This window comes from Emys orbicularis, chromosome 1 (genome assembly GCF_028017835.1).
Source record: "Emys orbicularis isolate rEmyOrb1 chromosome 1, rEmyOrb1.hap1, whole genome shotgun sequence".
NCBI lineage: Eukaryota > Metazoa > Chordata > Testudines > Emydidae > Emys > Emys orbicularis.
Window position 1 is genome coordinate 363573595 of NC_088683.1, and position 20927 is coordinate 363594521.

Sequence of the window (20927 nt, forward strand, 5' to 3'; positions counted from 1 at the left end):
AGAAATGGCAATGAACTATATAGATATAAAAACAACAAGGAGTCTGGTGGCACCTTAAAGACTAACAGATTTATTTGGGCATGATGCATCTGAAGAAGTGAGGTTTTTACCCACGAAAGCTTATGCCCAAAAAAATCTGTTAGTCTTTAAGGTGCCACCAGACTCCTTGTTGTTTTTGTAGATACAGACTAACACGGCTACCCCCTGATATATAGATATAAAGGATAGAAAAAAGGGGAAACAAATGGTAAGTTCAAAAATGTAGGTGACTGATAAGGGAAGCTAAAGAAATCAGTGAACTCTCAATGGCCAAGAGTTAAAGATAATAATGAGGCATTTCTTAAACATATTAGGAACAAAAGGAACCTGAGGACAGGCATATGTCCATTGCTAGACACAGATGGTAAACAAGGTTAAAAATACAGAAATGTTCAGTAGGTATTTCTGATCTGTGTTTGGAATGAAGTAGGTGGATGTATCCATCCCAGATGATGATGTGGCTGGAATAGAACTTTTACCATCTGTAACCAAAGAGGATGTGTGGCAGCATCTGCTCATATTAAATACTTTCAAATCAACAGGCCTGGAAAATTTATACCCAAGGCTCATAAAGGAACTGGCTGAGGAGCTCTATGAACCACTAATGTGGCACCTTCTGGCCTTGGAATCTGAAAGTCCCCTTGTTCATCCCCTTCCTTCCTGGGCCATGGGGAGAACAGGATGGCCTGCATTAGCTTCAGCATACTGATAACACTAGCAGCTCTGCATTAAGACAATGACTATAATCAAATCTCATGCTTCAGGGCTTCAGCCAACCACCTGCACGGTCAGGAAGGAATTCCATCTTCCTCCTCCTCACCTCCCATGCCTAATTTGCTAGATGTATTCTGGGCAGGATGCGTTTCACTTTCCTCTGAAGCTTCAGGGATTGGCCACAGCTGGAGAAGGGACACTGGACAGGGTAGACCAGTGCCCTAGGGTGGTATAGAGAATCCTCTTTCTTAAATGTCTGGCTGGTGGGTCTGGCTCATGTACTCAGGGTATAACTGGTCACCAGATTTCCACCAGGTCAGATTGGCGGGGACCAGGGCAGGAGGGTCACCTTCCTCTGCAGCCTGGGGTGCTGGTCACCTGCTGGGATCATCTGGGCATCTCTCATCTGATTGGCACTGGTCAAGGCCTGCAATGTTTCCCAGCTGTATAATGGGTATAACGTTTCCGTGGCCTGGTTAGATCATGAGCGCGGTGGGCCAGGGACTGTCACTTACTGCATACACCAGATACAGCTTCTGGCACAATAGGGCCCTGATCTCAACTGAGGGCCTCCTAGCGCTACCGTAATACACGTGGCTGCTGTGACAGGGGATGTGACTGGCGTGTGGGAGCCCTATTAGCATTAACACCAAGTCACGAGACATTGCTGGTTCGAAAAGAAGCCAGTTTGTGGGGGGAGGGATAATTGCTCTCTTCCCCAGCAAAAGGCAGGGCTGCCTCCCCTAATCTCAGGGAGATGACTGGGGCCTCCGCTCATCTGCTAGCTAAGCCACACAGGTGGGGATCCTTAAGCCCATTAGAGCACATTCGGTTTGTGCAAGGGAATTGCCTAGCAGTATTATCCCAGCCCAGTTAGAGACACAATACGTTAACAAACCTTATTCGTGAAGCCCGTGCAGGGATATAAATAGCCTAGCAGAAGGGTTGGATCAGCTCCAGACCTGGGCTAATGCAGTTGGCGATTGCCTTAAAAAGAAAACCCAGCTGCTTCTCAGCTGTCATGTCCACAAGGCCCCAGAGCGAAGAGCAGCCGCTACGCCACAGGAGCTGGGGGAAGCAGAGACGCCCCAATTATTCCCTGCCTGATTCTGGGGCAAGGAGAGCCCAGGTAAAAGTTCTCACTTCTTCCAACTCAGCCGGCCAGACCAGAAATCTTGTCAATTTCAGCCCCCAGCCCAAAGTGAACTTTTTAACGGCCGGGGTGGGACGGTATTAAATCAGGGCTTTAATTTTATGACTCCACTTGTCCAAGAAACTGTTGTAAGTATTTCCTGGGCCAGCTAAGACAGAAATCAACCTGTCAATTGTTCCGACTCTTCCGCACCTGCCAGGGTGTTATTTAAGGTCGCAGGGGAGTGTGACATGATAAGGGTTTTAATCTCGATGGAGAGGCCCTCGGAGCACTCTGCTGCTGCCTCTCTCTCTTTCCACAAGTGGAATATTTGTATTCCAACTTGCTGACTGTTTGTATTGCGGTTGCACAGGGCCCACGCACTTCGCAGCCCAATAAAGTACAGTCGTGCACTAGCTGAGGAAACGTGTCTGTCGTGCATGAAGGTGTTTAATGCAGATGGACCTTGATTTGATCAGAGTCTCAGAGAACGCCCAAACACACTTGTAGAACCGAGGGGCTGTACAATGGGATGTGCGCAGGAGACACAAAGGCATGGGAGTTTTCCTGTATGCAGTGTAGTTGTAGCTATGCTGACCCCAGGTATTAGAGAGACATGCTGAGTGAGGTCATATCTTTTATTGGACCAACTTCTGTTGGCGAGACAAGCTTTCCAGCCACACAGATCTTCAGGGCTGGGAAGGGTCCTCAGCGTGTCACAGCATAATGCCAGGTGGAAGGGTTGCAGTAGTTAGCACATAGTGGAAGGGCCCATTCAAGTTGAAGTGGCCCGTTAACACCTCTGCAGTCACAGGACAAAAAGAGGGGGTGAGCGGGTTACAGATCCTTGTAATAAGCCATAAATCCAGCATCTCTGCTCAGGCCATGAGTTTTAGTGTCTAGCAGAGTAATGAATTTAAGCTCCCAGGCTTGTCTTTTGAAAGTGTTGTGCAGGTTTCCTTTGAGGATAAGGACTGAAAGGTCAGCTATAGAGTGATAGAATCACAGAATCGTAGGACTGGAAGGGACCTCGAGAGGTCATCTAGTCCAGTCCCCTGAATTCATGGCAGGACTAAGTATTATCTAAAATAGACCATCCCTGACAGGTGTTTGTCTAACCTGCTCTTAAAAATCTCCAATAACAGAGATTCCACAACCTCCCTAGGCAATTTATTCCAGTGCTTAACCACCCTGACAGTTAGGAACCTAAACTGCCCTTGCTGCAAATTAAGCCCATTGCTTCTTGTCCTAGCCTCAGATGTTAAGGAGAACAATTTTTCCTCCCTCCTCCTTGTAACCTTTTATGTACTTAAAAACTGTTATCATGTCCCCCCTCAGTCTTCTCTTCTCCAGACTAAACAAACCCAATGTTTTCAATCTTCCCTCCTAGGTCACGTTTTCTAGACCTTGAATCATTTTTGTTGCTCTTCTCTGGCCTGTTGTGGAAAAAGTCACCCATGCATCATTTTGATCAGAGACTCAAGCCTGAGGCCCGTTTATTGCAATACATACCAATGCGTTCGGGGTAGCAGTTAGAAAGCACTCCCCCGATTTGGAGTACACTTTGCCTTTTTAAAGCCGAAAACCGCAAACATATTACACGTTACACGTCATTGATAGGAATAGGAGAGTCAGGGTCTTTCCGCTCTTCCCGGCACTCTATTGCAATCTTCCCAGAACAGGATGCAAATTGAGTGGAGGGCTTCTTGGTGGTTTCCGATACTGTCATTACTTTGCATCATTTGGGGTGCCTGTTACTCAAATGTTCCAGGCAGGGTACAGTGACACAATGGGGTTTTATGCCACTGGGGGGACATAGATACACAAAAAGATAAGAAGAGGCGTAATCAGGGCCGGTGCAAGGGAGTTTTGCGCCCTAGGCGAAACTTCCACCTTGCGCCTCCCTCACAGCCCTGCGGCAGCTCCCCGCCCCCCCCCCCGCCCCGCCCTGAGGCAACCCCCGTGGCAGCTCCCCCCCCCGCCCTGAGGCACCCCCCCGGGGAGCCATGCGGCAGCTCCCCACCCCAGCTCACCTCTGCTCCGCCTCCTCCCCGAGCATGCTGTCCCCGCTCTAATTCTCCTCCCCTCCCAGGCTTGTGGTGCCAAACAGCTGATTGGCGCCGCAAGCCTGGGAGAAGTGGAGCAGCGACGGCATGCTCGGGGAGGGGGCGTAGCAGAGGTGATCTGGGGTGGGGAGCCCTGCAGCAGCTCCCCCCCCTGCCCTGAGGCACCCCCGCAGCAGCTCCCCATCCCCCTGGCCCGGGGAGCCATGCGGCAGCGCCCCACCCCAGCTCACCTCTGCTCCACCTCCTCCCCGAGCATGCCGCCCCTGCTCTAATTCTCCTCCCCTCCTAGACTTGTGGCGCCAAACAGCTGATTGGCGCTGCAAGCCTGGGAGGCGGGAGAAGTGGAGCGGCGACCGCACGCTCGGGGAGGGGGCATAGGAACGCTGTAAAAAAAAATTGGGGGCACCGCTTTTTGGCGCCCCCAAATCTTGGCGCCCTAGGCAACCACCAAGTTTGCCTTCATGGTAGCAGCGGCCCTGGGCATAATTAATCATTTTAGCTAGTTACTTAATGCTTATTGCTTCACACAAGCGGTTATTATATTTCACCAGTCATAAACACACACGCTATTATTGCAGTCGCCGGGACTTTCCATCCTCCCTTTTCCCCGGCCCCCCTCCCTCCTCTGGTCATAACCCTGACTGTCATTGTCAGAGAACACAATACTTAGTTTGGTTCAGGCTTGCGGCTTGTAAGGTGAGTTCATGTTGATTTCATGGTCCGTGCAAATGGGGGTCAGACAGGCCCATTTTCCCACAATCTCCCTCCTCTGATGCCAAGAAGGCATCACCAAGATCCGTTTTTGCGGGGTGCATAGGGCAATAATTGTTGCTGGACACGGCTGAGAATTGTGAACTGGCCAGCTCGGGAGTGCCGAGGTTGGTGCCGGCCTGTTTAAGGGAGTTGATGCTAGGGGTACTGACACTGAGTGGGCTTACAACCTTGGTCCCAGCTTTCAGCGCGTACTGAACTTTCTTGAGTCCAGCCTTGTTATTCGGTCAGGCATACCAGGTGGGTTATTTTTTTTTAAATGTTTTGGTGAATTACTTAATTTTACATGCATTCTTTCTACGGACCTGGCAGAATTTGGTATGCGGGAGCCCACATTCTTTCGACCGGCCTGTATGCTTGGAAGGAGCACTGCGATTGTTCACGCTTTTACGTGTGCCTTTATGGCCACAGATTAGATGGTACTTTCGAGGTGTCTGCAAGGGCAGTGGGCCAGGCCTGGTGTTCGAGATTTCTTTGAATGGTCATTAACTGGTTGTTTAGGAAATTTTGAACTTTTGGACATGCCAAGTTCCACTGCAATGCCTTTGCAGCACCGGTGATATTTAATACCATTTCTGTTAGCAACCTTTGGGTTATTGAACTAAGGGCGGAAATGACATGCAATTTACCAACTTCAGCCTGAACCTGAGTTAACTGTGCTTTGGTAATACGATTACAACATGGTACAGGCTAAATTAGAGGCTACTAATTGGCTAAGATTTAGAGAGAAAAAAAATTACTTTTCCCTTCTCCCCTCCCCACCCTAAGTTCGTTAAGGAGGAGAGGCTGAGGAATATTAAAAGTTTCATCTTTGGGTAGTTTTGGCTAGCTTCCGCAAGCTATTCTTCGAGATTTCGTAGTCTTAGTTCACTTAGCTGTCCGGCAATGAGGCAGCAAGGGAGGGGTTACTAGCACAATCACCTTGCTTGGTTGGAGGCTTTATTATGTCCCCAGGTGGAGAGGTTGTTTTCTTAGCAAAATCCAGTGGGTTTGTCAGCGGACAAAGGAGAGGTTACCAGCTGTTTACCTTGTCCTTCACTCCTGCTGTCCAGAAGGAGCAACAACGTCAGAAGGAAAGATAGACCAATCATCAGTCGGAGAGCCATTACAGTGAGACGCATGGGCAGGTAATCAATTCTTAGCACTTTGCAGCAGTGTTAATTAACAGGACTTGATAAGGGTCTTTCAGCACGGGGCCAGGGCGTTTTCTCACTGATGGACCTCCGTGTAGACACAGTCTTTTGGTTTTAGCGAGTGGCAGGGCTGTTGTATATAAAAAGACCCAACACATTTTGTTAGTGCCTGGCAACAATTAAGCATTGTGTATTTATTAAATAAATGTCCATTTGAGCCAGGGCCAGCAGGGCACTGCTGGTAGTTACATCAGGCGATCCTGTTAGAAATGTATGAGGGCTGAGTTCGGTCTTTTGATTGGGAGTGGTCTTTTGAAAGCATTAAATTACTTTAAGGATTAAATGCTAAATACCAAAATTAAATAACACTAGTTTATTTTGTTTGGCAAAAGTATTTTTTGGCTTTACGATTTTAAAACAACACCAATTCTAAACTTATAAAACAAAGATTGTACAAACCAGGAGTGGGTTTTTTTTTAGCAGATTTGACTAACTTGTTTATAGTCAAATGATTTTACTTAAATAACCTTTTGCCTGGATTATTTACAGACATTCCCAAAGGAATGGCTGCAAAGAAACAAAGAATTTTCTTTTTATAATACCTTCTTTTAACATTTGTACATAGTTTTACTGTTTAGTTTCCTTCAGTAACTACAGAATTAACTTTTTACTTTTTTTTTTTTTAACTTCCTCAAACTGTGGTTGCCTGCTTGTCTGGGCCCGATTCTTTTTTCTTGCTGGTTCACTTTTTTTTTCATGGGCACAGGCATTGTTTTACTACCAATTTAGCAAGGAGGGTGGGTTTTTTTGGCTAACCCCCCTTTTATTTATTTAAACTATTAGCTAAATTAAGAAGGTGATTAATTTCTTCCTTGGTCTATTTTGAGAGAGGGTACTATGGCATTTTGGGAAGGGGTTTTGCTGGGTCTGGGTAAATTTCAGCCGGCCGGGCAGACCCAATGTACCCAACCGGGTTGGCACGATCAGCCCACAATAAGGGGGGGGGGGGGGCTTAGCCAGCAGTTCCTGTTGCAAAGAGGATGGGCTGGGGTCGGTCTCCCCCTCTAGAATGTCCTTTTGCAAAACTGCCAGGACCTTATTGTAAGCGGGATCAGGCACATCCAGATACACACCATTTGGGGTACAGCAGATTGTACAATTCCGTGGGAGACCAAGGTCCACGCACAGACTCCAAGGTCTCCTGACCCGAAGCGCCAATGCCCGTGAAATGGTGCAAGGGGAGCATTTTCTCAATACAGGGAGACTGTCTTAGGGGTACGTGTAAGGACTTTTGATACTTAAGGCACTTAATATTTCTTGCCCTTGGGCCTGTGGGGGCTGGACAGCACCTCCCTGCCCAGTTCTGTCTGGGGGGAATTGCAGGCTAGGGTTATTTTTAGTATTCTTATTCCAAATTTTTATAAACTTGCAAGTTGAGGGACCATAATTTGAATACATGTATGCGGCAGGAGTGCCCTTTTCTGGCATGGGGCCCTGTTTGGAATTAGAGGCTCCCATTGTAAACGCCGGATGGACCACCTCCTTCACTTAGCTATGTCCCTCTACGATGAGTTGGGTACAACCCGCCTCCTTTCTTTAACTGCTATATTACAATAAACGAGAAACACATTAGACAGGTTACACATAACACGCAACTAGCGCCATAAGCCCAGACCTCCTTTTCGGCGAGGCCTCTTCCAAGCCCAGGCCTCCTTTTTCTTACCAGGCGAGGCCACTTTCCTCAATGCATTCACACCAGCGGGGAGGGTTTATAAGGGTGGTCCTCGCACACCCCTCTTCCGGCAAAGAGCACCGGCCCGTCTTTAAGAGAACGGGGTAGGATACTTTATCGCCTCCGGTACGGCGGGCGATTTCCAGGGACTCCCCTTCTCTCCGAGCAAGGGGAGGGAGCCCATGGCTCCAAGCGGAAAATTAGGGAAGGAACTCGGACGCAGGCCAACCAAACCAGAGGGGCTAGGAAAGGCACAGTCCCCGCACACCCCTCCCCCAGCAGAGCGCACCGGCCCGCCTTCAAGAGAACGGGATAGGTTACCCTACTGCCTAGGAGTTCGTGGGTGGTTTCCCGGGGCCTCTTCGCTCTCTGAGCGAGGAGGGGGCCTAAGGCACCAAGAGGGAAACAAGGGCAGGGCCACCCATGACCCACACACACGACACACCTAATCCGGGATAACATTACGGCACTCTCCGCCACCGGCCTAGTGCCGGTGGGACTTTTTGCCAACCCTCACGGCCACTCCAGGGCCCTTCCCTCCGGGGTCTACAGTGGCCGTCCTTCGCCCTTCGGGGGGACCAGTGCCCAAAGTCGAAAACACTTAGCGGACAGACAAAACCCAACACAGACAAGTTACAAAACGGACACACACAAAACGAACAGGCATCAGGCAAATGAGTTTAGCAACAAAGGTTCGGATTACAGCGCGCCCTCACCTAAACCCAGAGCCTACGGGCAGCTCCCCACCGAAGCCCAAATAGAGACAATGGTCTCTTACCTGGCGCCTGGGGTCAGTGTGGAAGTGGTCCGCAGTCCTCCGGTCCGGTGGGACGTCGAGTGATCCCGGACGAGCCCCCAAATTGTTCTGGAAAAAGTCACCCACGCATCATTTTGATCAGAGACTCAAACCTGAGGCCCGTTTATTGCAATACATACCAACGCGTTGGGGGTAGCAGTTAGAAACCACTCCCCCGATTTGGAGTACACTTTGCCTTTTTTAAGCCGAAAACCGCAAACATATTGCATGTTACACGTCATTGATAGGAATAGGAGAGTTAGGGTCTTTCCGCTCTTCCCGGCACTCTATTGCAATCTTCCCAGAACAGGGTGCAAATTGAGTGGAGGGCTTCTTGGCAGTTTCCAATACTGTCATTACTTTGCATCATTTGGGGTACCTGTTACTCAAATGTTCCAGGCAGGGTACAGTGACACAATGGGGTTTTATGCCACTGGGGGGCATAGATACACAAAAAGATACGAAGAGGCGTAATTAATCATTTTAGCTAGTTACTTAATGCTTATTGCTTCACACAAGCGGTTATTATATTTCACCAGCCATAAACACACACGCTATTATTGCAGTCACCGGGACTTTCCATCCTCCCTTTTCCCCAGACCCCCTCCCTCCTCTGGTCATAACCCTGACTGTCATTGTCAGAGAACACAATACTTAGTTTGGTTCAGGCTTGCGGCCTGTAAAGCGAGTTCATGTTGATTTCATGGTCGGTGCAAATGAGGGTCAGCCAGGCCCATTTTCCTACAGGCCTTTGTGAAGAGTGTTCGCCCACAGGTGATAGATCGGGTGTTTTTGTCTTTTATCCTTTTCCTGAGTGAGTTCATTTGAGAGCATAGTGATCGGGGACTGAGCAGAGACAGCGGGTTTATGGTTTATTACAACAATTTGTAACCCACTAACCCCCCACCTCTCTTTTTGTCCTGTGACTGCAGGGGCGTTAACGGGCCACTTCACCTTGAATGGGCTCTTACAACACGTGTTAACTCTTTATACTAAAAAATCCTTCCACCTTGCGTTCAGCTGTGATGCTGGGAGTTCCTTTCCCAGACCTGCGGAAGAGCTCTGTGGTGCTCCAAAGCTGGTCTTTCTCCCCAGCAGAAGTTGGTCCAATAACAGATATTCCCTCCCTCGCCTTGTCTCTGGGAGTTTTCCTGGAATGCAGCAGCGGTTGTTTGTTTTCTTGTTCTCAGGGGACACCTACTCTGTGATCCCAGGGAGCGACTGCAGCTCGTGTGGTCGCACCTGAGCAGGGGCGGTGAGTTATATGGGCCATTGGAGCCTCCACCAATGTTTGGCGCCGGGTCTCTCCCCGGGCCCCGCCTGCCTCCCCCGGGCCCTGGAGCATCCCTGTCTCAAGCGGGCGGCTGCCCCCTGCAGCTCCGGGCTGCGCTCCGCTCTGCTGCCTTCTGGCATCCACTGCCGCCGCAGGGTCCTAGTGCCCCCCAATCACTAGTGCCAGGGCAGGCTGACCCTGCCCCTGCCCTTCCCCCTCGGACTCTTCCCTTTTCCGACAAGACCCTTCACCAGCACAGGGCCCCCCCTCCGCCCGCAGTCACCGCTCCTGCCCCATGCTGGGCAAGGGGCAACCCCATCCCCCACCCCAGTGAGGGGCAGCAGCAGGGGAGGAGGCACACATGTAATGGCAGCCGCACCCCGGCACCCACCACAGGGGAGGCGAGGGGGCTGCCTGGACCTGAGAGGGGCCCTAGGAGCACGTGCAGTGACAGTAGTGCGAGGTGAGTGTGCTGCAGGGAGGGAGAGGAGGGCCCCTCCCCCAGAACTCGCTGCTGCCGGTGGGGAGATGTAACGGTGCACCGACTCACCGGTGTGGCCCCCTGCTGGTCGTCCAGGGAATTAGCTCGCCAGCCTCCGGAGCGCCCTCTGCAGGCCAGTGTCTCAGCTTGCCGCTGGTCCCGGTGTCCCTCCTGGACCCCTGTGCCCCTTCTCTCGGGGTTCTGCCCCCTGCAGTCTCGCTGGGTCTCCCCTCCCCGGGGAACCCCCAACCCTCTATCCCCACCTCGCCCCAGTCTTTGGCTACTGCCAGTCCCCGTCTAGCCCCCGCTCATTGGGACGGACTGCAGTGTAATTGCCACTCATCATTGGCAAGGAGGGTTTGGACCTGCTGCCTCTGCCTACCCTGGGCTGCCCCTCTGCAACCCCAGTACCATTCCTGGCCTTTAACAAGGCCTGCAGCCTGGGGGTTTTCTAGGCCAGAGCTCCCCAGCTCCTCTGGCCTTTCCCCAGCCCTGCTCCAGTCTAGGTACCCTGCTCAGCTCCCAGCAGCCAGGCCCATCCCTCTCAACCTCTAGAGAGAGACTCTCTGAGCTCCAGCCAAGCAGCCCCTTTATAGGGCCAGCTGCGGCCTGATTGGGGCGTGGCCCCAGCTGAGGCTACTTCCCCAATCAGCCTAGGTTTTTCTCTCAGCCCCAGCCCTCCCCAAGGCTGCTTTTACCCCTCCGGGCAGGAGCGGGGTGACCACCCCGCTACAGGAGAGAGCTGGGGGGAGTCCTTCTCTTTGGCCCCAGCCCCGGGGCAGCCTGCCTGCTGCACCCCAAAGTTTGAACTCCTCATCCCCAGTCCCACCCCAGAGCCCGCCCCCCCAGCCAGAGCCCTCACCCGCCCCCCATCCCCACCCCTATGCCCCAGCCCTGAGCCTCTCCAACACTCCAAACCCATCATCCCCAGCCAGAGCCCTCATCCCCCCGCACCCTATCCCTCTGCCCCAGCCGGGAGCCCCCTCCTGCATCGTGAACCCCTCATCCCCAACCCCACCCCACAGCCCTCACCCCACACCCCAACCCTCTTTCTGAGCCCCTCCCACACCCCACACCCCTCATCACAAGCCCCACCCCCGAGCCCTCGCATTTTGACATTATTTTAAAAATATATGTCACCTTACAAGGCAGGTGTGGGGGTGGGGTGGGACTTGGACCTGTTCTGGGCACCACCAAAATTATACCAACCTGCTGCCCCGGCCCCTGAGCTAGTTTGAATCTAGCCAACTCAGAGGAGAGAAGCGGCAGCAGCACGGGCTGGCCAGGCGAGGAATTACCCAGGGTTCCGGATGGGTTTGTACAGCCTGTGCTCACCTGGTACCCAGGGCAGACGTACCTTAGACATTTAGCAGCATCACCGCTGCAGCCAGGTGCCTTATGCTGGAGCGAACGATGCTCTGTGCTTGTCGAGGCAGGTACATCCAAGGATCTGAGCCTCACAGCAGTCCCGTGAGACGGGGTAGTGCTGTTCTCCCTCCACGTTACCGGTTAGGAAACAGAGGCACAGGGAGCGAGTTAGCCAAGGCTACAGAGAAGATTTTGGCAAAGCTGGGAGGAGAAGCCGAGCCTCCTCGCCGGCAGCCCTGTGCCTGCCCCACCAGCCTGCCCCACACTTCACCCAGCCCCTCTAAGCACTGCGCTGCCGTCTGTGAACACACGGGCCGTGCCCCGGGGGTGGGGTGGGGTGAGTAACTGTCTGCACTGAAGTGTTAACGATGAAGAGAGACCCAACAGGAAAACACTTGGCAATCAAGTCCAATCAAGTCAATTGCTGAAACCGAGAACCATCCGCAGCCAGGAGAAGGGGCTCAGTCTCCTCGGGGTGGGGGCTGGGGACTCAGTGCCAAGCCCCAAACTTTACCCATGATGAAGCGTGCAAGTGATGTTGGTACACGCTACGGCCTTTGCTATGGACACGTCCACATGGAGCTGGGCAGCGCGATTGCCAGCTGGCATAGACATACCTGCACTAGCTCTGCTTCAGCCAGCCTCTAAAAATAGCAGCATGTTCCCAGCAGCTCAGACAGGCTGCCCCGAGTACAATCCCGCCCGACCCCGGGGTATGTATTCGGGCAGCCAGCCCAAGCTGCTGCCCCTGCCAGCACAGGCACACGGCTATGTCTAAGGTGTACCCGGGTACATCTACACCATCTGGGACTCACCTCCCAGCTCAAATGTACCCTGTGCGAGGCTTCGTTCCTTAACGTTTCCCTTTGTGGCTGCCCCCTGGGTGATGTAGCCCTTCTCCCGCGTGGAGTCGGCAGCAACCAGGGCCGGGTTCAGTGTCTAGGGGGTTCCTCTTCACAATACGAAGCAGAACCAGCTCGAGCCCTGCTAAGGAATCTGGGAAAACTAAATGCAACCCTGGGCACCTCTACGAGGCAAGACTTTCCCTCTCGCAAGTTAGTGTGTAACCCACACACCTCCTGGGTGTGGTGTTCTGTCCCATCTAGTGGCACCAAGACCACTTAGAGACAGTTAAATGAGTCTGCTCGACAGCCTTAGCTAACAGCCAGTTGGCTTTTAGCTCATGCTGTAGAGGCTCATGCACTAAGCTCCAGAGGTCCCAGGTTCAATCCCACCCACTGACGACCCGGGGTCTGTCGATGTTACAAGTGCACTACTAGAGAGAGCTTTTATTAACAGGGAAAGGGAACTGAGCATTAATTTGGGACAACGCCGCACGTGCATTCCATGTGACCGTAAGCAAACATCCACCCCACAGTCCTGTGCCTCAGTTTCCCACCCTTGCAGTGGGAAAGTCTGACGTACAAATGTCCCTTGAACACGCCGCTCCCCTCTCCCTCTGCTGCACCCCGGTCACAGCTGGTTGTCCTGCTTGAAGACCCAGAGGTGCGTTCACATGGCTCCGCCTCCCGCCCCTGAAAAGGGGATATAGAGCAAAGCCATTCCTGCTCTCACCTCCTCTGCAACTGACTCACAGCTGCTGCTCTTACCTCTGCTGCTGCTTGCTGCTGCCGCCTCTGTTCTCTCTCCCACCTGGTGCTGCTCGCTGCCTCTTCAGCGACGCCACATTCCGCGGCTCCTCCACCCAGCTCAGCGCTTCAGGATTTTGCTGGGCAGTGGGGAACGTCTGTGCTACGGCCTCTTAGTCATCTCTCACTCCAGCACCATCCCCGTACCAGGCGGACAGCTCGGCCCCTAGATCTGCCCATCAGTGACATCGGCTCCAGGAATCACTGAAGAGTAACAAGGACCCTCCATTGAGTCTAGTCAGCGCTGTCTTTATGTCATAAATATAAAGGGAAGGGTAAGAACCTTTATGTATGCAGTAATATAAAATCCCTCTTGGCCAGGGGTACAGAATCACTTACCTGTAAGGGGTTAATCAGTTCAATTAACCTGGTTGGCACACGACCAGAAGGACCAATGGGGAAAGAAGATACTTTCAAATCTGCGGGGGGGGGGGGCTTTGTTTGCTCTCTTTGTGTGTGTGTGTTCCCTCTTGAGACAGAGAGAGGACCAGGGCAGGAAAAAACATCTCCTTAGAAGATCCTGAATGATACATATAAAATTACAGAATTTGTAAGTAATAGCAAGGAAATGGGTTAGATTATCTATTTTTTTAGCTTGTGAATTTTCCCTATGGCAAGAGGGAGGTTCATTCCTGTTTTATAACTTTAAAATTGAGCCTAGAGGGGGATCCTCTGTGTTTTAAGTCTTTTTATTACCCTGTAAAATTACCTTCCATCCTGATTTTACAGAGGTGCTTCTTTTATTTTATTTTTTATAATAAAGTTCTTCTTTTAAGAACCTGATTGGTTTTTAGTGTCCTAAAAACCCAAGGGTCTGGTCTGTGCTCACCTTGGTTACCTATTATTCTCAAGCCTCTCCAGGAAATGGGGTGAAGGGGCTTGTCATAACTATAAAGGGAAGGGTAACAGCTCTCCTGTGTACAGTACTATAAAATCCCTCCTGGCCAGAGACTCCAAAATCCTTTTACCTGTAAAGGGTTAAGAAGCTCGGGTAACCTGGCTGACACCTGACCCAAAGGACCAATAAGGGGACAAGATACTTTCAAATCTTGGGGGAGGAGGGGGGAAGGCTTTTGTTTGTGCTCTTTGTTTTGGGGGTTGTTCGCTCTTGGGACTGAGAGGGACCAGACATCAATCCAGGTTCTCCACATCTTTCTGAACAAGTCTCTCATATTTCAAACTTGTAAGTAAACAGCCAGGCAAGGCATGTTAGTTTTACTTTGTTTTCTCAACTTGTAAATGTACCTTTTACTAGAGTGTTTATCTCTGTTTGCTGTACTTTGAACCTAAGGCTAGAGGGGAGTCCTCTGAGCTCTTTAAGTTTGATTATCCTGTAAAGTTATTTTCCATCCTGATTTTACAGAGATGATTTTTACCTTTTTCTTTAATTAAAAGCCTTCTTTTTAAGAACCTGATTGATTTTTCCTTGTTTTTAGATCCAAGGGGGTTGGATCTTGATCCACCAGGAGTTGGTGGGAGGAAGGAGGGGGGATGATTAATTTCTCCTTGTTTTAAGATCCAAGGGGTTTGGATCTGTATTCACCAGGGAATTGGTGAAGAGTTTCTCAAGGCTTCCCAGGGAAGGGAATTAGCTTTGGGAATGGTGGCAGCAGACCAGATCTAAGCTGGTAGTTAAGCTTAGAAATTTTCATGCAGGCCCCCACATTTGTACCCTAAAGTTCAGAGTGGGGAAGCAGCCTTGACAGGGCTTGGGGGGATATTTTGGGGAAACAGGAACTCCAAGTGGTCCTTTTTCTGGATCTTTGTGTAAATCACTTGGTGGTGGCAGCAATACAGTCCAAGGACAAGGAAGAATTTGTGCCTTGGGGAAGTTTTTAACCTAAGCTGCTAGGAATAAGCTTAGGGGGTCTTTCATGCGGGTCCCCACATCTGTACCCTAGAGTTCAGAGTGGGGAGGGAACCCTGACACTTTAAATGCTGGCGAGGAAAGAATCAGAGGGTATCTAAGACTCTACAGACAGCTTCCGCCCTGTCAGATAGGAATACTTGTCCCTGCCCCCTTCCTATCCTCGGTGGGATTTCGCACCCCTACCCCTGGCTCAACAAGTGAGGTTCAGTTTAGAGTCACCCTCTCAAGCAGGGCAGGCTAAGCACAGTTCAGCTGCCCTTTACTCATACAGTAAGGACAACAACATGTCATCACCCCTGCCTACACATAATCCCAGCTATACACTCAAAGTGATGGGGTCTAAATTAGCTGTTACCACTCAAGAAAGAGATCTTCGAGTCATTGTGGATAGTTCTCTGAAAACGTCCACTCAATGTGCAGTGGCAGTCAAAAAAGCAAACAGAATGCTGGGAACCATTAGGAAAGAGCTAGATAATACGATAGAACATATCATGTTGCCTCTATATAAATCCATGGTATGCCCACATCTTGAATAATGCGTGCAGATGTGGTCACCCCATCTCAAAAAGATATATTAGAACTGGAAAAAGTACAGAAAAGGGCAACAAAAATGATTAGGGGCATGGAACAGCTTCCATATGAGGAGAGATTAAAAAGACTGGGACTGTTCAGGTTGGCAAAGAGAAGACTAAGGGGCGATATAATAGAGGTCTATAAAATCATGACTGGTGTGGAGAAAGTGAATCAGGAAGTGTTATTTACTCCTTTTCATAACACAAGAACCAGGGGTCACCAAATGAAATTAATAGGCAGCAGGTTTAAAACAAACATAAGGAAGTATTTCTTCACACAACAAGTATTTCTTCACACACAGGGGATTGGTCCTGCTTTGAGCACTGGGTTGGACTAGATGACCTCCTGAGGTCCCTTTCAACCCTGATATTCTATGATTCTACGAACGCACAGTCAACCTGTGGAACTCCTTGCCAGGGTCTGTTGTGAAGGGCAAAACTATAACGAGGTTCAAAAAAGAATTAGATAAGTTCCTGGAGGATAGTCCATCAATGGCTATTAGTCAGTATGGGCAGGGATGCAAAACCATGCTCTGAAATGTCCCTAGCCTCTGAGTGCCAGAAGCTGGGAGTGGACGATGGGATGGAGCACTCGATAATTGCCCTGTTCTGTTCATTCACTCTGAAGCACCTGGCACTGGCCACTGTTGAAAAACGGGACTCTGGACTAGATGGACCATTGGTCTGACCCAGTGTGGCCATTTTTAAGTTGTTATTCAAAGAGAATTGTAATCCAAAACCAACCAAAACAGATCACTTTGGCAAAGCAGGTTGCCTGCTGAACACTTAGGCAGAGTGGGCGTGTCTATGCAAATACGGTCTGCTCCTGAAGTCTTTTCCCCCAGTGCATCACTAGATCACAGAATCATAGAACCACAGGGTCAGAAGGGACCGCCAGGGTCATCTAGTCTAACCCCCTTGAATGGGGATGAAGACAAACAGAAGCACAGATGTCAGGGGCGAGCTCATTCAGACCTGCTGATTTTAGGAAAAATTGTCAGAGCAGCCGCGAGCAAGAGTTGGTGGCCGCACATTGAGGCCACCAAAAATGTTGTGAGACCCGCTGTGCTAAATGGCTTAGATTGTGGTCTAGGGGAATAGCCACGTTGATTCCTGTGTTGCTCAAAGTGGCTCAGCCATCCCTGAGTATTTCTGCTGTCCCATGGGACCCCAGTGAATGGTGCTGGTCCCTCTCTTGGTTCCAGATTTGCCTCTCTTGGCATGATTGGAGACAGAGAGAGAGAGAGTAAGAGAACCAACTGTTGTGGGACCAAAGGCATCCCTGGTCCCAGACTCTTGGCTTCAGGGCTGTTCCCACAGCAATGAATTCTGAGCAGGCTCCTAGCGGAAGATGACGGCTTTATGGTTAAAGCGCCGGGCTAGGATTGGGAAGATCTGCGATCAACTGCAAGCTCAGCCTCACACATCCCATGGGATCTTCTCACTGAGTCTCTCCGAGCCAGAGTTCCCCGTCTGTAAAATACAGATAATTCCACTCTTCTGGCCTTGTGTCTTGAGATTGGAAATTCCCCAGGGCGGGAACTCTCTCTTGCTGTGTGTGTATGTACAGCACCTAGCACATAGAAGCTGAGGTCTTGCATGGGGCCTCAGGGTGAAAAACAAGATTGCTCTAGCATCCCTGTAGAAAGGGCCAGAAAGCTGTAGTCTTCAGGGGAAGACAATGGCCTGGACAGGTGTGCCTCCACCTTCCCACCGCTTCCCACCATCTCCCAGGTGTTTTGTGGCTCTTTCTCTGTCTCTTGCACAGACTGGAGCTTGGTAGGAATAAGTCACTTACTGATTCGCCACGGTCTGTACTGGCTGTAGACTGAGTGTATTATTTTTCCAGACGTGGATGGTGAAGATGGAGTGTCTTAGACCAGCCTTTGTCCTGCTGCTGGCTGGGATCTTCATGGAAGGCCCTCAGGTACGTCTTGGGTGGCTCTGCTAAAAACATGCAGCAGTTAAACAGTTAACAATGTCGTCATCATTAGGGTTCAGCATTAACACTCCATTGAGATGAACGGGGTGTAGGGCTAATTCTTTGGGCTAGATCCCCAGCTGCAATAAGTCAGCCTAACTCCATTGACTTCTGTGGCTCATTGACACCTGCTGAGGATCTGACCCTTTATCTTTGCACACCCCGGGAGGCAGGGAAGAGCTGTATCCCCATTGTACAGATGGAGACCTGAGGCCCAGACAGACCAAGGGACTTGACCAAGGTCCCACAGGGTGTCTGTGGCAGAGTAGGTAGCATCCCAGGCTACCACCCTAACCACTGGATCACCCTTCCCCTCATGCTCCCTTGCCCCAACACTTTACCTCCGTCACTTGGCTATTGCTGTCCCTGTAGCCTGGCTAAGACCTGCTCCACCATCTGTTGCCAGCACCTGTCACCATGTTCTCCTGCTACCCTCAGGTCCAATGTTTCTCCCTCCGCAAGAGAGACCTCTTCTCCGTCAGAGAGTCAACCCTGGACATGGCCCTCAGCTCCTTCGACGACCAGTACAAGGACTGCACCAGCATGATGGAGGCCGAGCTGGGGGAGCTGAACCGCACCGAGTTGGCCAACAACAGAAACTACGCCGAGACCTGGCTGGAGGCAGCCTCCAACTGGAAAGAGATGAAGGACAGGAGCTACATGCCGCGGGACTTCAAGCCCGAGTATGCCATCGCCATCTTGGCCTACACCAGCCAGGGCCCCCTGCACAAGCAGCCCCTTCACCAGGAGTTCAACGCAGCCGTGAGAGAGGCAGGCCGCACCCGGGACTTTTACCTCAACAACTTCAACTTCAAGACCCTGCACTTCCTCCTGACCAGAGCCCTTCATGTCCTGAAGGCCTCCGAGCCCACCAAGTGCCACCAAGTGTACCGTGGAGTCCGGGGCATCCGCTTCAAAGCCGAGAGTCGCAAGCCCGTCCGGTTTGGCCACTTCACGTCCACGTCCCTGAAGAACGAGAGCGCCCTGCATTTTGGGCAGGACACGTTCTTCTCCATAAAGACCTGCTACGGGGTCAACATTAAGAACTTCTCCTTCTTCCCCACCGAGGATGAAGTGCTGATCCCCCCCTTCGAGAAATTCAAGGTCATCAACTTCACCAGGGCTCAGGACAGAACCTTGATCCAGCTCCTGTCCCTGGACAGCTACAGCAACCACAACTGCGAGTATGTGAAAGGTAATGTCCATCCACAGGGATAGCGGCCTCCCGCTCCCTGTGGCCTCTCGGGAATCCTGGTCTGAGCTTCCCACTGGCCTGGAGGCCATTAAGAACTGGGGGGATGGTTTGGCCCAATTATATGCTCCAAACTCACTCAGCCGTCAGAGCTGTTTGAAGCTGGGGTTTCAGTCTGTGGAAGGAGAGTCAGAGAAAGGGTCTGCGGGTGGAAACAGGGCCAGATCTCCAGCCGGTGTGAACTGGCTGCAAGGCGGCACCAGCTGAGCCACTGGCCCAGGCCAGCTCCGGTTCTGTGGTTGCGGTTGGGCCTCAAGTGGGACCAGGATGAAGCTGATGCCATTTTGCTTAGCACCAAACTGGAGCAGGAGAGTGAAGGCCGCCCAGGCGATGCCTATGAGTGGGGAGTGCGACCAGAGTCAGTCTCCTGACGGGCCCCCTTCCCACATCCCATCCCATCCATCAGCTGGCGCCTGTTGGGAGGGGGTGAGGGCAGCCGCCTCTGAGATAAGCTGGTTATGAGTGGTCAGTCCAATGCGAGATGATGGTCCTATCCCAGAGCCCCCAGGCTCCCGCCTGGAGCTGAGGGCCGGGACGGACAGTCTTGTAGGCAAGGCACTGAACTAGGACTCTGAAGGCTTGAGCTCACATCCCAACCCCGCTGCGGACGCCCTGTACAACCTTGGGCGAGTGAGTTCATCTCTCTGAGCAACTCCCCGCCTGTAATAGGGGGATATGAGCAATTCCTTTCTCCCTCTCCTAGGCTATTGAAAGGCTGAGCTTTTTGGGCCAGGGACGGCATCTGAGCCCCACCCAGCACAATGGGGCCCTGATCTTGGTTGGGGGCTTTTAGGTTCTACCACAATACAAATAATAGCATGCCTGGTGGACGAGAAATTCACTGACCCCCATGGCCTGGTGGGTCCTGAGCCTGTACCTCCCGCAGAGCTCCAGGAGAACGGTGTAGTTATGGCCCAGAGCAAGGGATAGAAACGCTTTCTTCTTCCACGTGACCCTCCCTGCATTGTCCCTCCGTGCCACCCCCAGTGAAGTCTCAAAAGAGGCAGCTTAGCGTGGGAGAATTCAATCCAAACAGCTCCCCCAGGGGAAGGAGCCCTGCTGCCCAGCAGATTGGCCACCTGGCCTGGCATAGAGAAGGAGGTGAAAGTGACATGCTGGGTTGTTTTTGTTTTAATGTTGTTGGTTTCTTTGGCAGAGAAAAGATGCAAGACCCGGAGATGCATTTTCAGCTCCGGTAAGAACATTAATGACAATCTGATGCTTCTAGAGGGCAGCACGGAGCTTACATTCCCCCTTCTTCCCCCCAGCCCCTTCCCCCACTGTAATTCTTTCTTATTCTCTTTCTTGGCATCTGCAGGAATGAGCAGTTTCTCCTCTGGCGTACAGTGCCTGTACCTCCTCGGTGGAGTTCTTCTGGTGGCAAGTGCTTTGGGAACACCTGACTTCCTTTAACGTCCTACTCAGCATGCTCACTCTCTCCCTGAGCTGTCATTAAAACTCGGTAGAAATTTCTTCGAGGAAAAAGGACATGAAGAAAGAAACCCTGGATCCCATCTGCTGGTGTCTCAGGCCAGAAGAGACCATTGTGGTCATCTGCCCTGACCTCCTGCATCTCACAGGCCCTAGAACTGCCCGGGATTAATTCCTGTTTGAACCAGAGCAGATCTTTGAGGAAAAACCTCCCATCTTGACTGAAACGTGGCAAGTGATGGAGATACACCTGATCCTTGCTAAATTGTTCAATTACCCTCAGTGTTAAAAATTTCCACTTAGTCTCTAGTCCCAATTTGTCTACCTTCAACGCCCAGCCATCGATTCTTGTTCGACCTTTGCCTGCTAGCTTTCAGAGCCCGCTCTTATCCAGTTTCTGTTCCCCGTTATAAGTGCTGATAGACTGCAATCACGTCACTCCATAACCGTCTCCTCATTAAGAGACTGAGCTCATTGAGTTCCTGAGGCCGCCTTACACTGGTCCCCCGAGAAAGTTCTGTCTCCTGCATGGACGAGCTTTACCCCTGCTGTCGAGAGTCCCATTGTGCCACTTATTACTGTTTAATTTATCAATTTGTTCCAAAAACTCCTCTATTGACACCTCCATCTGGGACAGTTCCTCGGATTTGTCACCTAAAAAGAATGG

General features: G+C 51.3%; 1 protein-coding gene across 1 annotated transcript; it reads left to right on the forward strand.

The window, feature by feature from the left end:
* Positions 1-1774: 1774 nt before the first annotated feature.
* Positions 1775-20242, forward strand: ART1 (ADP-ribosyltransferase 1). Its single transcript, XM_065423326.1, has 5 exons — positions 1775-1882; positions 17446-17523; positions 18016-18772; positions 19986-20024; positions 20148-20242. The coding sequence occupies exons 1-5, from the start codon at positions 1775-1777 to the stop codon at positions 20240-20242; spliced, it is 1077 nt and encodes a 358-aa protein (XP_065279398.1).
* The last annotated feature ends 685 nt before the right edge of the window (positions 20243-20927 follow it).

Bases quoted from the DNA above. Each gene is read 5' to 3' on its own strand.
- ART1 (XM_065423326.1), top strand. From the start codon at position 1,775: ATGTCCACAAGGCCCCAGAGCGAAGAGCAGCCGCTACGCCACAGGAGC. The intron at 17,524-18,015 runs GTACGTCTTGGG...TGCTACCCTCAG, and splicing joins TCTTCATGGAAGGCCCTCAG to GTCCAATGTTTCTCCCTCCG. The intron at 20,025-20,147 runs GTAAGAACATTA...TGGCATCTGCAG, and splicing joins GAGATGCATTTTCAGCTCCG to GAATGAGCAGTTTCTCCTCT.